Below are 13,113 nucleotides of genomic sequence, written 5' to 3' on the forward strand. Positions count from 1 at the left end.
GCTCTTCTGTACATACCCGGCAACAAATTATCATACAATCACAAGTTTCCATTAAAGGATTTCTCTGGACATCCACAGAAGACACTCACTCTGGCTGGGACGTCCTGCTAACATCCAGCGAGGGTCATAGGGAGCCTTTGTGGGCACAAAATCCACTGGCCGATCTATGGGATCCTTGCCATTGAGGATGGGCACTGGACTAGATTTACACTAAAAAAAAGGAAAAGTCTTTATTTTACAAAAACCAAATAGCTCTAAACATTCAGTTCATTTATCACACTGAAATAGAATGCGGCATCTTATTCAAAACGACGGCTAAACATTACCATGGGCATGTAGGACAGCCACTGCAGAAGCATGAAGACTCCCTCAAAGTCATCACAGACAGTACAGTGGGTCACACCATTGTTGTGCATGATTTGAATTCCACCAAGTTGGTTGTTGGATGTGTACACTTCTCTGCCCAGCACCTGTAGTAGGAAGACGAAGGTGTGGATTTTACATCAGGGGATGATAGAAAAAAATACTTTTCTCTGTTGAATCAGACTGTCTGACATGTGATTCTGGCTTTTTAGGCATGTATAAATAAACAAATCTTGAGTACAGCAGAAAATGGATGAAGCACTGCTCTTGAAACCTGCTGGAAAACTGGAGCAGCAGTTTTCTGCCCAATTCCATTTAGTCTGAATTTACCCTTTAAAAGCCTCATGAGTTAATCCACTGTTCATGTTGTGCAGCCGTGGCCAACAACATGAGGTGTTGTCACCAGGCCTCTGGTCTGAAGGGCTGTGGATCAATGAGATCGCACACAGACAAGGTGTATGCAAGGTAACAGCCGGGACCCTGCATTACATGGCCCCACTGCCCGGTCAATACAGGTGATCAGCAGCCAGAAACCTCTATACCACAGCGGTCACAGGTGGGTGGTGGTACCTGCCACTCATCCAAAACACTCAATTCATTCAACTGGCTTACATCCTTTTTTGTTGTCATGTGTACTCTGAAACCTCCACCTACCAGTTGTGATAGAGGCTGTTGTATAAGGTTGAGATGGAAGCCAGCAAACTCCTTTTACTTTCAAAACTGTCCCCATGCCAACCTGAAGCCATAAAATCTCACTCCCAGCCCACCCTATTTTCATAAGCAGCCTAGAACAGGTGGCAGGGCCCTGACACGGTTCCATAAAAATCAGAGAGGAGCTCCATCCCTACCCTCAGCTCTCACCTTTTCAGCCATCATTTACTTTCTTTATTACCATTAATGGTTATGTATCTGGCTACAAATCTAGGGCACTCTCCTAAAGCTGTCAGGAATGCCTACGGCCCCAAGAAACATTGCAGTCACCTTGACATACACAAAACCCCTGTGCCTCCGGCCATCGCTGCCTTCATTAAGATTCCACAGCAGAGAGAAGAGGAGGGGCTATAGGAGGAGGAACAGAGGGAGATGACTGGGAGGAAGAAAATGAGGGGCAAACTGGATGTAACAGTTCACTGGGGTATTTATGGTAGTAGTTACTATCCACTCCCCATGAAAATATGAGAGCTTTCCAGCAGCTAATGAAATGATGATCTCTGGGTGGCAGCCTCCTGGTCTCCATTAAGTTTCAGTTAATAGCCAGGAGACCACATGATGAACAAGCAGGAAAAAAATACCATATTTCTTTCCTGTGTCGATAGTGAAATCAGTACTATTTTAAAATAAACACAATCAATTGTAAACAAATAAAATACATCACCAGTCACATGGCTGACACTTGTCAGTAAACACTATTACGAGATTACTCCCACAAACAGAGCTAAACAGTGGGGCCATCTAAAAACAATCGAGCTCCCAGCAAATAGGTACGCCATCATTGGGCCATTTGCATGATTTGTCATGTTGCGATCTGTCATCTAATTTGAAATGGAGTCATCTTAATGCACTGACAAGGACAGAGAATGGAAAGCAAGACAAGAGGAGGTAGTGAGGCGTGCACACACACACACACACACACACACACACACACACACACACACACACACACACACACACACACACACACACACACACACACACACACACACACACACACACAGATCAACCGCATGCAGAAAACAATCTGCCTCAGCAAAACTTTTCATTTTGATTAAAAACAAATGATATGGGTGTCCTGCACTGCAGCCTCCGGCATGTCACTCTATTTCTATGCAAATACAACTTCATGGTTTGCTTTCAATTATTCCACTTTGAGTGGCAGGCCTGTGGCTAGGATCGGAAAGGGAATCCTAGTAGAACAGAACGAGGCAGGAGGAGGCCTGATCGGCGAGTTGGAACAGCACCAAAATCATAGAACACTTTTCTCATTTATTTTGGTTGATATATAAAACACACATCATAAATAAACAAAAATCCTGTATAGCACCAATTGCAAAAGGTTTTACAATTGCAGCTCCTTTCCAGATCTGTTTGCTCGTCTTCTCACATTAGCAGAAGAATTTAACAGCCAAATAATGAATATTTATAGTGAATTGAAAAATGCAGATGCATCATCACAGAGATAACTCATTTGGTGCTTATTCAGTGTTACAGGAGGAGCACAGTGCACACAATCACACAGCAGCATGTTTTCAATTAAAAACACTTGAAGAAAACTGTCCCTGTGTTGTACTGAAATGTGCATTACATTGTAGATAATTTTACCTTGTTGAGGGCTCCAGCTCCAGTAAGGATGATATGAGAGTTGTCCACTTGAATGGTTCTCTGTCCAAGCCTCACCAGATAGGCCCCAATCCCTATGGCTCTGCATGTGACCTATGGGAGAAGACAATCATACATGGTAAGGCTTCAAATAAAGTGACCAGATGCAAGCTAATCAACTCTTTGTATTGAGCAAGTATTGGCTCTTGAAAGATCACACAAGTGCACAGCTCGGCTAAGGAGAAGGCGACGTGTGCGCATGTGTTTTTTGTACTTCAGTCTTACCAGGTTCATGGTGATGATCTCCTCATAAGCCAGAGACGATTCTCCAGCAATCATTCCAGACCCTTTCAGATTCTCCACACCCAGCCCTTCATCTTTCCCTATGATGTCAGTGATCTTGTACCTGCATGACAACACATATATTCACTCAAAACCAGACGTGACCCTCCAGTAGCTTTTCCCTTCCTTTGCCACCTCTGTTGTAATCTCATGGGCTTTAAACCGTGGAGTCACGCATACTTGACTGATACAACAGCACCTTGCAGATTCATGTCCTCACGTACAAAGTTGAGAATGTTCAATAAAAAAGATGTACCTTGATTCTCCCTCATCTTCCACATGTTCGCAATGCACAGAGTTCAGGGCTGAAACTTTCTTGTAATCCTGAGGTGTGAGGTAGAGATACTTGAAACCCTGCAGGGGAATATAGCAATGACTGCTTAGTTATGATGGACAATGACACAGATGCAAAAAAAAAAAAGAGAAAGAAAAGATTGGTAGAACAAGTTTCAGAAATCAGATATCATAGCAAAGAAATACACTAATAGATATGGTATATACAAATTAATAAATAAACAGCCACCACGCAGATGTCTGAAGTAATGACATTCATTATGAGGAAAATACATTTTGGGATAACTAGTAAAAAATAGGAATTTACTCAAAAAATAGTACTTGAGGATATTTGTGTTTCTGAAATAATGGGTTGGTGAATTTTGGATAACAAAATGTAAAAACCGTCACACAAAATGTTGTAAGGGCTGCTGGCTGACCTTATAGGGGTCAGCTGGATCTTGCCAGGCCACGTGAAACATGTGTCGGATCTCCTCTGCCAGCCCAATGCGGGCGCCGCTGTTGGCTGCGATGTAGATTCGAGGGATGCCGCTCTCTCGTGCCATCTCTGAGGCTCGCTGGAACAACACGTCCTCCTGGGGCCCAAAGGAGCCTATCTTGTGTGTGATGTCGTTGCTGATGACGATGATCTCACGTCCCACTGGATATTCTGGCGTACGTAGGGTCATCCGCCATGCAACCATACCAATCTGGATAGACAGAGCAGAGGCACTTCAACACAATAAATACTGTATATAAATCTATAAATAATGTACCATAAATATACTGCAAATACTATGATTTTAAAGTTTTATATGATTTTGAGGGTGTGTGTTTGCTTAAATGGTGTAGCTGGGAATGAAATCAAGTGTGAGATGTTCCATATGTCATGCTCCATAATTGATTCAGACTGCAGTATTTTATCCTTGGCAAAATCAGAATTGTTACACATAGGTATTATTTCTCAATGCACTTTCAATAATGCATTAAGCATTGCCATACAATAATAAAGTACAAACAAGCACTCAAGAACACAGCCAAAGAAACACAGAGACACCTAGAGCATAAAAGGGAAATTGCACATTTTGAAATTTTGGAGGTGGATGGATAAAGAAAAAGATGATGTCAGAGTAAATGGGTATTATTTAAAAATGTTTAAATGTCTGCATTCATGTATAAAACAAAAAGAGACTGACCTCGTTGCCCCCTGGCAGTCGGTTCATCTGCACCAGCTGACCTTGGGCGTCAAGGACCAGCTCTGTGAAGGTGAGCAGCTCAGAGGGAAGAGGGCATTTGGGCAAGTGGGCATAGGCCTGGCTAGAGTGCCACAGCTTTTTCAGAGCCTGGGAAAAGAAATTAAAACAGTCAGAATAAAGTTATTACATCAACGTCATTTGGCCAATCAATAATTCTAAGCAGAAGCACAACGGTCAAGATGTGAGTTTTTAGTTGTTGTATTGTACCTGTCTGAACATTTCTGGAAAGTCATAGACATAGGTGGTGCCCAGAGACTGCGCCTGGAAGCGTTTAGACTGCAGCAGGTCCTTGGTGACGTAGGGGGTGTTGATGAGCATGCCATGCAATGGACCCTGCTTGTCTCCATACGCTTGGAACATGATCTGAACAAAGAGGGACAGAGAGAGTCACCTGATAGATATTCTCATGTCTTCAGCAACCTTGCCAAAATATGATTTTGAGAATGATGATAATGATAATGCCATACCCATTGCTATCACCATTAACCAATACAAAGCATATGATGCAACAAGCCCTTGTTCTATACACTTACACGTTCACACAGAGGCAGGTGTTAAGGAACAATATACACAGGAAGTGGTAACAGCTTAGAGAGGCTACGGCATCATACATTATTAGGGCCATCAGACAGATAGGACCACTCACTTGTGACTTATTGGCACTTCCAACCACAGGTGTTTTGTTGAATAAGGCCTTAACACCTTAAAAAGGCTCAACAGCATGTCCTTGCATCCCAAAAGCATTCCACTCCACACACAACACATCTTGCAACTTGACTTTGGCCTATTTCAAACTCAAGTTCAATCATTTAACAATTGATTGCAGAAAATGCAGCAGGTTCTTTTTCTCAACCATGTTTAGAATCAATTCAAATCGAAACCCAAATGCAGCACCTCTCACATTCACTATTGTAGACCTAATAAAGCAACTACAAGCAGAAGTGAAAGAGAGGCAGGAAATCAACAAGGAAAATAACATGTGAAATGTGTACCAGGATAATGGGCATTTTTTCTTCATTTCTACATGTGGATTTCAGCCCATTCAATGTATTCAACATTCATTTCTCTAACAGATGGATGTGATGATGGACAGATGTGTGGATGGTTGGATGAAGTGTAGCTTACCTGATCAGCTGCGAGGAGAAAGGATATTACTAAAAGAATTGTCCACCGGGCACAGGGCATGACACCATACTGGATCTCTACTCCAAGTTAACAAATCTTAAAGCCAGATTTTTATATGCCACTGTAGAAAAATGACAAACTCCATCTTTAACTTTACCAGAGAGGCTGGTAAATTGCATTCTGGGAGCTGAGGTTTCCAGGATGGAGCTGCAGCCTTTTGCCAGCGACTGGACAATAAGCAGATGAGATGGAAGATGTATGAGTGCCCCACCTGTCGGTCTTTGGGCCCCACCTGTCCCGTTCGGGAATCAGTGACCTCCTTGTACAGGCTGATGTCCAGGTAGTAGCCTGATTCATTGGTGAGGAAGAGGCGGATGGGGATTTGCTTTCCTGTTGGAGTCAGGCGGATGTTAATTTTCAGTTCAGCCTGCAGGACACGCAGTTTCCACAGACGGCTGCCGTAACGCATCACCATGGAGCGCACAGACTCCTCAATCTGAAGTTTGTAGAGAAAGAGAGCGAACCCATGAACAACAATGTGAGCCGAGTCTGACAGAGTATCAGAGATATGTGTGTGTGATGGTTTCACAAACCTTTGATGGGTCCATGATGACTGTGGGGACAAAATTGAGGAAGATATGGTTACAGTCAGTTCGCACAGTCGTGTTGTTGAAAGCCACCTCCAGCTCATCCATGGCTTCCAGCAGCAGACGCTCTGCCTCATTGTGAAGGTATTCAAAAGAGGCCTCCTAGTGAAGGATTAGAAAAAACAAAAACTGTCAACGGGGGCAGGTATGAGTCATTTGTAAAATCAAACAAAAAGGACATAAAGAATTGTGTTGGAGAATTCAAAACCTCTGAAAACAACTTTAAAAAAAAAAGGGATTGCAAAGGTGTTGTCCCTCCGTTGTCTCACCTTTGTGACCAGATCAGAGTGGCGGATAATGGCTCGCACAAAGAAACGGTAGTCCGTAACCTCTGTGCCCACCTCCACACGGGCAGCACCCAGGTACAGGTGCATCTTGTGGTTGGCACACGGGATGGCAGTTAGGGCAAAATTGCGCATGCGGTTGAGCTCCAACTGGAAAGCTAGTGCCGGCTCCAAATGACGATAGATCCTGTCCTCCTCAAACTATTGAGAAACAATAGACACAATCACAAACAGAAACTACACTACACAATTTCAAATGGACATGTTCAAAGACTTTCCTGAGTAACTTTTTCTTTGCAAGTTAGGCTTCCCTACCATCATCTCTTCCATGAACAGAAGTAGTTCAAATTGGCAATTTCAGGAGCACCGAGTTGATATAAGAGTAGAAAGATGCCTGTGAGCCACAGAGTGTATTAAGTAAATGAAATCATGGGCAATCTCGACCTCAGGAAGCTGCTAATGGGTATCATTTCTCTTAAATGGGAGACATAATTAAAGAGTTCATTACTTTAATGAGTTTTGCTGGTGTCATTGTAGTGAACCTATCAGGGGTAACGGAGAGGAAGAGCCATCACTGATTGTGATAGAGTGAAATTCAGCACTGCCAAGGGGGTGAAAAGTTGTTTCTTACAACCGCAACATGGTTTTGAATGGTGTCCTAGCCAAAGGAAAGTCAATCAATCCATTGTATTTTGAAATTTGTGGGTTCACTTTCAATGTCACAATAATCTGATGCATGTACGAGGCAGATGTGGTCATTTTTACATGAGCAATTTGGCCATTCAGAGACTGTTAAGACTTAAAAGAGATGATTTAACACATGGTTCGCAGTATAGTACTAATATGTAGACACTCACCTTGTCTCTGGCACGGAATGTGAAAAATTTGGGGAATTCTCTCTGTGTGGAAGATAGTGAGACAGAGAAGAACAAATAGAAATCAACAATGTCTCCATGACAAAAACAATGGTTGTAAGCATAGCAGTGTTAAGAATACCAAATCAGTTAGACATACACCAACTATAAATCTAATCACAGCAGGTGACAATAAGCTATTTTGGGGCTTAGCTGAAATTGCTACACCAGTAAGTATGGGGTATTATGCAGTGATGATCAATGCCCTGTTCTACATGCAGTGGGCCATATGCTCCTTTACGGCTGTAATTTATCCATCAGGGAATCACTGTGTATTCACTCCGACAGCAAGCTCACATAGCAATGGCAATAGGCTGTATATATATATATATATAGCACCACTCACTACGCTAATAAATAAAACATGTCCTTTTTTTCTGAGACATTTGATCTTCTGAATAATGCCCGGTAGCCCTGTTTGACGTTATCAGATGAAGTGTCCCACTTGCCAAAACAGTGCCAGACCGATTGGAGATGCTCTCATCAGCCTACACAACAACTGACAAGAGAACTGCAACAGCACACACGCTGGAAACCTCTACAGCCATGATTTGACACTGTGATTACAGGTCATATTCACCCTCCAAAATATAGTGAACTCAGAAAAAAACAAAAGAATTTCAGGGTGAGCATGCAGAATGGTGCAGACTACTAAAAAACCCCTTCATGTAACAAGGGTCACATAATGACGGTGACACAAGTTAGCATGATTAGCTCTCATCAGAGACTGTGGTGCCACCAAAAGAAAAATCAATGCCTATTGTCAAAATAACAGCAGAGGCAAAAGAACGGGGCATTTCTCAAAACCTAGTACTGTTCTAAATCCCTGTCATTATCGCCATCATCTGAATGCTAGTGGGTGTTCTCTTGATAATGGGTCAACCCTGGAAAGATAAACGCAGCCCTGTGTGGTACAGCACAGTAGATGGAGCATAACACAAAACAGCACTGATTGGGGGTTCAATTCCTACTTGGTGTTTCAAGGTGACAGAATCTATGCAATGAGTTCATGGTTCTGGGACTTTAATGACATCTCAAAAAAATAAACTGTGGCTAAACCAAACCTTTATTGATTTAGAACAATGGTGGATTCAGTTTCTTTTATCTACGCTGGTGCAACAGATTTGAATAAGCTTCCTCTTGAAATCATGGGTTGTAACGGAAAGATTGATCAAATCCATGTGGGAATATTAATCCACTGTCTTTTGATCTCATTAATCTACCTCCTGGGGACTGTCTACACTACTTTAAATCAGATGTGTTGCAACTGCCTGTCTGGGTATTTAATGTACTGATCAAACTGTTTTTAACCAAATGCATTGATACTTAAATAAATCAAATCAAAGAGCCACCTGCCCTCATTTCCTTGGTGTCCCTCTACTTACATGAAACCTTTGGTCGACCTCACAGTTGACTTGCTTCCTGAAATCCTGTCATCATAAATGCAGCAAAAGCAATGCATGCAGAAAGAGATACAGAGACAAACAGGATAAGAAGCTAAATTTCAAATGCAAATTATTACAATTAACACAATAATGACATACCATATAAACAAACTAATAAAGTATTAGTAATTACAAAAAGAAATTGCGGGACAATTCATTTTTAAAATGTTGATACATGCTATAAAGAACTACTAAATTGGTGACATGCAGGGCAGCAGGTTGTGGAGACAGGTAGTTGACTTAGTAAATATTAATTAGGGCCCTCACCTTCTGAGCCACAAGAAAAGTCAACCTGCGGATGCCATGTTCAAACAACAGAGATTTCTGGAAGGAGAAAAGGGCGAAAATGTCAGGATGAGAAGATGTTCTGAGCCATCTCAAACATTTAACTCTGCTGAAATCAAGAGAAACAAAGGGCCTCGTTGTAGACCGCTCCCACCTTTGACTGAGTGAACTCTCGGAAGTTGGCTGCCAGGCCGTCGTCATCAATGTCGCTGTCGGTCTTTATAGCCACATTCAGGATATGGATAGGCTCATCCTGGACACTCTGGATGACAAAGCAAATGCATATTTCATACTAAGGTACACAGTGGAACAGGTCAATGACCAGCATGTGACTATCAGAGGTCTGTTCTTGTCACCTTGTTGTCCTCTTCACCATACAGCACAGGATTACCTCCCTCTGGGAAAGTTGGACTCGGGGGAGGAGAGTCAGAGAAACAGCTCAACACATCTGATATGTTCCTGCAAAGGAGAAAAATCATACATGCATTAATCACACTTGCAATATAATCATCCCCTACCATCTAAATATATCCAACAATGCGAACTCTTTTACACAAGGACTGACCTGGTGAACTCCTGGAAGGAGCGGAAAGCGACCATGGCTCCCATGCGCTGACAAGGTGGGGTAAAAGATGTGTCGAGCAGAACGTCACTGACGCTGGCTACGTGCACCATGCCGTAGTGGTTTAGGTTGGATGAGAATGACATCCTAGGGCATCGACAGAGAGCAATTACAATAGGAATGCGCCATACCACTATAATGACTCTGTGAAAATGTCCCCCATCCACCTTTAAGAACCTCAGAACAGTTTTGATCCCCCAGTTTTTCGGCAGTTTGAGATGCTGGGATATAATGATATGTATGGAAAACACTTAAAAGCCTCATGAGTCGATTGTAGGGTACAATTAGTATAAAAACTGAATGAGGTTCCAATAACATGAAAGTAGTATGAAAATGACACCATTACATGTGAACACAGCTACAGTACAGTATGTAAGGGAGTTTTGACAGACCACATGTTAGTCAAATTAAAACAAAGATAACATTCCTCTCACAGGAACAAGGAAACATAAAACCACCAGAAAAAACAATATACCAGTTTTATTTTGTTGGGTGTTAGTCCTCAAGAAGCTGTCCCAGAAGTTACACCCACTAAAAGCAGTCGAGAGGTTTTGTGTGTCAAACCTGTCCATGGATTCCGAATCTGAGGCATTTTTCTTCTCAGCATTATCATCCTTAGATTTACTATCTTGTGCTTTAAGGTCCTGGGTTTTAGTTTCCTGTAATTTAGTGTCCATGACTTTTACAATGTCCAGGATTGGAGCAGACATTTTCCTGGCAGGACAGTCACAGGTTTCAGTTCAGGAGATTTGCACTGGTGTACAACATTTCCCCAACATACCATTTTAATTATCTTACACCACATTACATCCCAAGTTACTCCAAAATATTGAGGCACATACACACAATAGTTGTGAATATAACACTCTTTCACAAAGACTCAAACACACACAGACTCAAAAAGTGACACAGAGGCTGAATGGCAAGGGCCATGCTGTTGTCAGCAAAATGAAGAAACATTGCGTTTCTCAGACTAAACTCCGGTTGCTAAATCAGTTTCATTGTGGGAAATTTCAAAGCATCAAACGGTTGCATAATCAAACAATCTGTTGACTTAATCACCAGCTGAATTAAACGTACCATGGATTACTGCTTTGACCATGCAGCTAGCTAGTCTACAGTCACAAGTAGTCTATGCAATAAAAAGAATGTTTACAATACCTGTTTAGAGTGGGGATGTTCCCTCTGCAATCAAACAACATTGATTACCAAGAGGTTAGTGGCAGGCATCAGGAGAGGAAGACAGTCAAGGTTTAGCAATGTGTGTGTGTGTGTGTGTGTGTGTGTGTGTGTGTGTTTCCTTTAACATCTAAATGAATGCAATGAATGGGAAAATGGAAAATAGAGTAAATTGAAAATATATTTCTAGCTGTAAACACACATTCCACTTCCTGACTGCTCCCTTTACAACATGCATCAAGAGATCCTAAGGCCTCCTTGTCCTGAGGAATCCTCTGAACAAAGGCAGGGGATCATTTCAAGTTCTCATGCTGTCTTTAGTTCACAGTGTAATCATGAGGGTTAATAGACACAAAAACTCACAAGCATGCAATAAAATGTGTGTATTATGGCATTCAAAGGAATTCTACAACTGACTGCATAAACAAGCTGAACCCAACACAGCAAAGAATAGTACCATCAGTCCAAAGCGACGGCAAGCAAATACACCAAAACACACACACATTCACACAGACAAACCAAACACGTTCACACAGGGAGGATGCAGAACACGAGTGCAACAGAAATGCCACAGCACTTTGTCTGTTATAAGCTTTTTCAAATGCTGAGCATATACAAGACAAATCCCGAGTTTGTCAACGGTTTCTCGCTGATTCTCAAGTTTTAAATGGCACAAGAGCGTCCCAACGTTTTTCCAGGACTTGCAATGAAGGGCAACCGACATGAGACTCTTGAGGCTGGGAGCTTTGTTGCTCATGGCACTCACACTTTTTACAAAAAAAAAGTATTTTCAGTCTTGCAAAAAACCTTCTTTTGCGCATGAGGAGCATTTACATGGTGAACAATGACACATAACTGGGAAGGTGGGAGAGGAACCGTGGCACCGTGGTTGACGTAAGATTGTGAAGTAAACTCCAGCTCATAGTGATGTGTTTTGTGTAACCACGGCACACCTCCACCTATGCTACAAACACCTGGAGCCACCAAATGATGCTAACAATTCTGAGGAAGAAGGCAGCGAGTGGGAACAACAAAAGGTGCTGCCATTAAGATATATAAATGAACATAAAGCTGTGACCAAATACATGCTGGTGCTGCCAGCTTGCCAGCATCACTGCCACCAACGGAAAATTCAATATCCATCCCTATTGTACATATTGATTCCTGTCCACAGTGCCGTTTAAGGGGGGGCAGCAGGAAAGGTGATGCACAGTGTGTGAGCGTTGCAGGCAGTTTGGGTATCACAATACCTGTTGGGGTGCGAGGTGGGAAGCATGAACTGGAACTCTACTATACACGTGTTGTCCCTCAGCTGCCGATGCTGAACGCTGTTGAGCTCATAGGCAATGTATGCTCTGCGAACGTACACCTGTGGTTATTAGAGATAAAGCCACAGAAAGCATTATTAGTTTGATATGTGATATTGTCTGGATTTCATTATTCAATAATATGAAGTAAAGGCAAATTGATTTGCGGACTGAGGCCCTTCATTCCTCTCACCTCAAGGGCAGCCATCCTGACTACCTGATTACTGTGGTAGAAGAAGTTGGGCAGAACATCAAAGATGGATGTTTCTGAAAGGATCAGTTTCTAGCAAAAGAAATGAATAATTAGTCATCTTGCACACCGTCTCAGCATTAGATGAAGCCAGAGCTGCTACTCCTGTATTACCTACCTGCAGGTTCTCAATGCAGAATTGGTGTCCATACATATCAATAGCAGAGAGGAAGATGGACTCCACCTGGTTGTGTCGCAGCTCATATGAGGGGAGGTGGGAGGCTATCAACACCTGGGTATAGAGGAGATGACAGTGTCCATCTCTTCACAGTTTCAGTTATAGACTTTGTTCTAGCTCTAAAATGTTTGTGGGCATTACCGCTTTTTTTTATTCTAATTTTTCTATTGTTTTGTTTTTCACCCATAAAAATGACAAAGTGTAGACAGTGACATCAGGAATAAAAAAATAAAAAAAAAACTTTGAAAAGTTGAAAGGTAGATGCTCAATAACTTCCCTATCTGATGCATCTCTGTGCACTCAGGTAACATTTGGCATGATTCCTAC

At 42.2% G+C, this 13,113-nt stretch overlaps 1 protein-coding gene across 2 annotated transcripts in view; it reads right to left on the reverse strand.

Annotated features, from left to right (window-relative positions):
- The window catches only part of acaca (acetyl-CoA carboxylase alpha), a 31,469-nt gene that overhangs the window by 7,327 nt on the left and 11,029 nt on the right, over positions 1–13,113 (reverse strand). For both annotated transcript variants that reach the window (XM_070917758.1, XM_070917756.1), the window contains exons 24-45: positions 12,727–12,840; positions 12,552–12,641; positions 12,302–12,420; positions 11,034–11,057; positions 10,437–10,586; positions 9,816–9,959; positions 9,607–9,709; positions 9,405–9,512; positions 9,233–9,289; positions 8,906–8,950; positions 7,464–7,505; positions 6,592–6,807; positions 6,269–6,424; positions 5,947–6,171; positions 4,758–4,913; positions 4,491–4,637; positions 3,735–4,004; positions 3,278–3,375; positions 2,965–3,085; positions 2,683–2,793; positions 327–470; positions 90–210 (exon numbers count right to left, since the gene is read on the reverse strand). In XM_070917758.1, the coding sequence (XP_070773859.1) occupies positions 90–210; positions 327–470; positions 2,683–2,793; positions 2,965–3,085; positions 3,278–3,375; positions 3,735–4,004; positions 4,491–4,637; positions 4,758–4,913; positions 5,947–6,171; positions 6,269–6,424; positions 6,592–6,807; positions 7,464–7,505; positions 8,906–8,950; positions 9,233–9,289; positions 9,405–9,512; positions 9,607–9,709; positions 9,816–9,959; positions 10,437–10,586; positions 11,034–11,057; positions 12,302–12,420; positions 12,552–12,641; positions 12,727–12,840 (2,761 nt within the window). The remainder of the gene's footprint in view (positions 1–89; positions 211–326; positions 471–2,682; positions 2,794–2,964; positions 3,086–3,277; positions 3,376–3,734; positions 4,005–4,490; positions 4,638–4,757; positions 4,914–5,946; positions 6,172–6,268; positions 6,425–6,591; positions 6,808–7,463; positions 7,506–8,905; positions 8,951–9,232; positions 9,290–9,404; positions 9,513–9,606; positions 9,710–9,815; positions 9,960–10,436; positions 10,587–11,033; positions 11,058–12,301; positions 12,421–12,551; positions 12,642–12,726; positions 12,841–13,113) is intronic.

The sequence above is a fragment of the Enoplosus armatus genome, chromosome 13 (assembly GCF_043641665.1).
Source record: "Enoplosus armatus isolate fEnoArm2 chromosome 13, fEnoArm2.hap1, whole genome shotgun sequence".
In the NCBI taxonomy this organism is placed as follows: Eukaryota; Metazoa; Chordata; class Actinopteri; order Centrarchiformes; family Enoplosidae; genus Enoplosus; species Enoplosus armatus.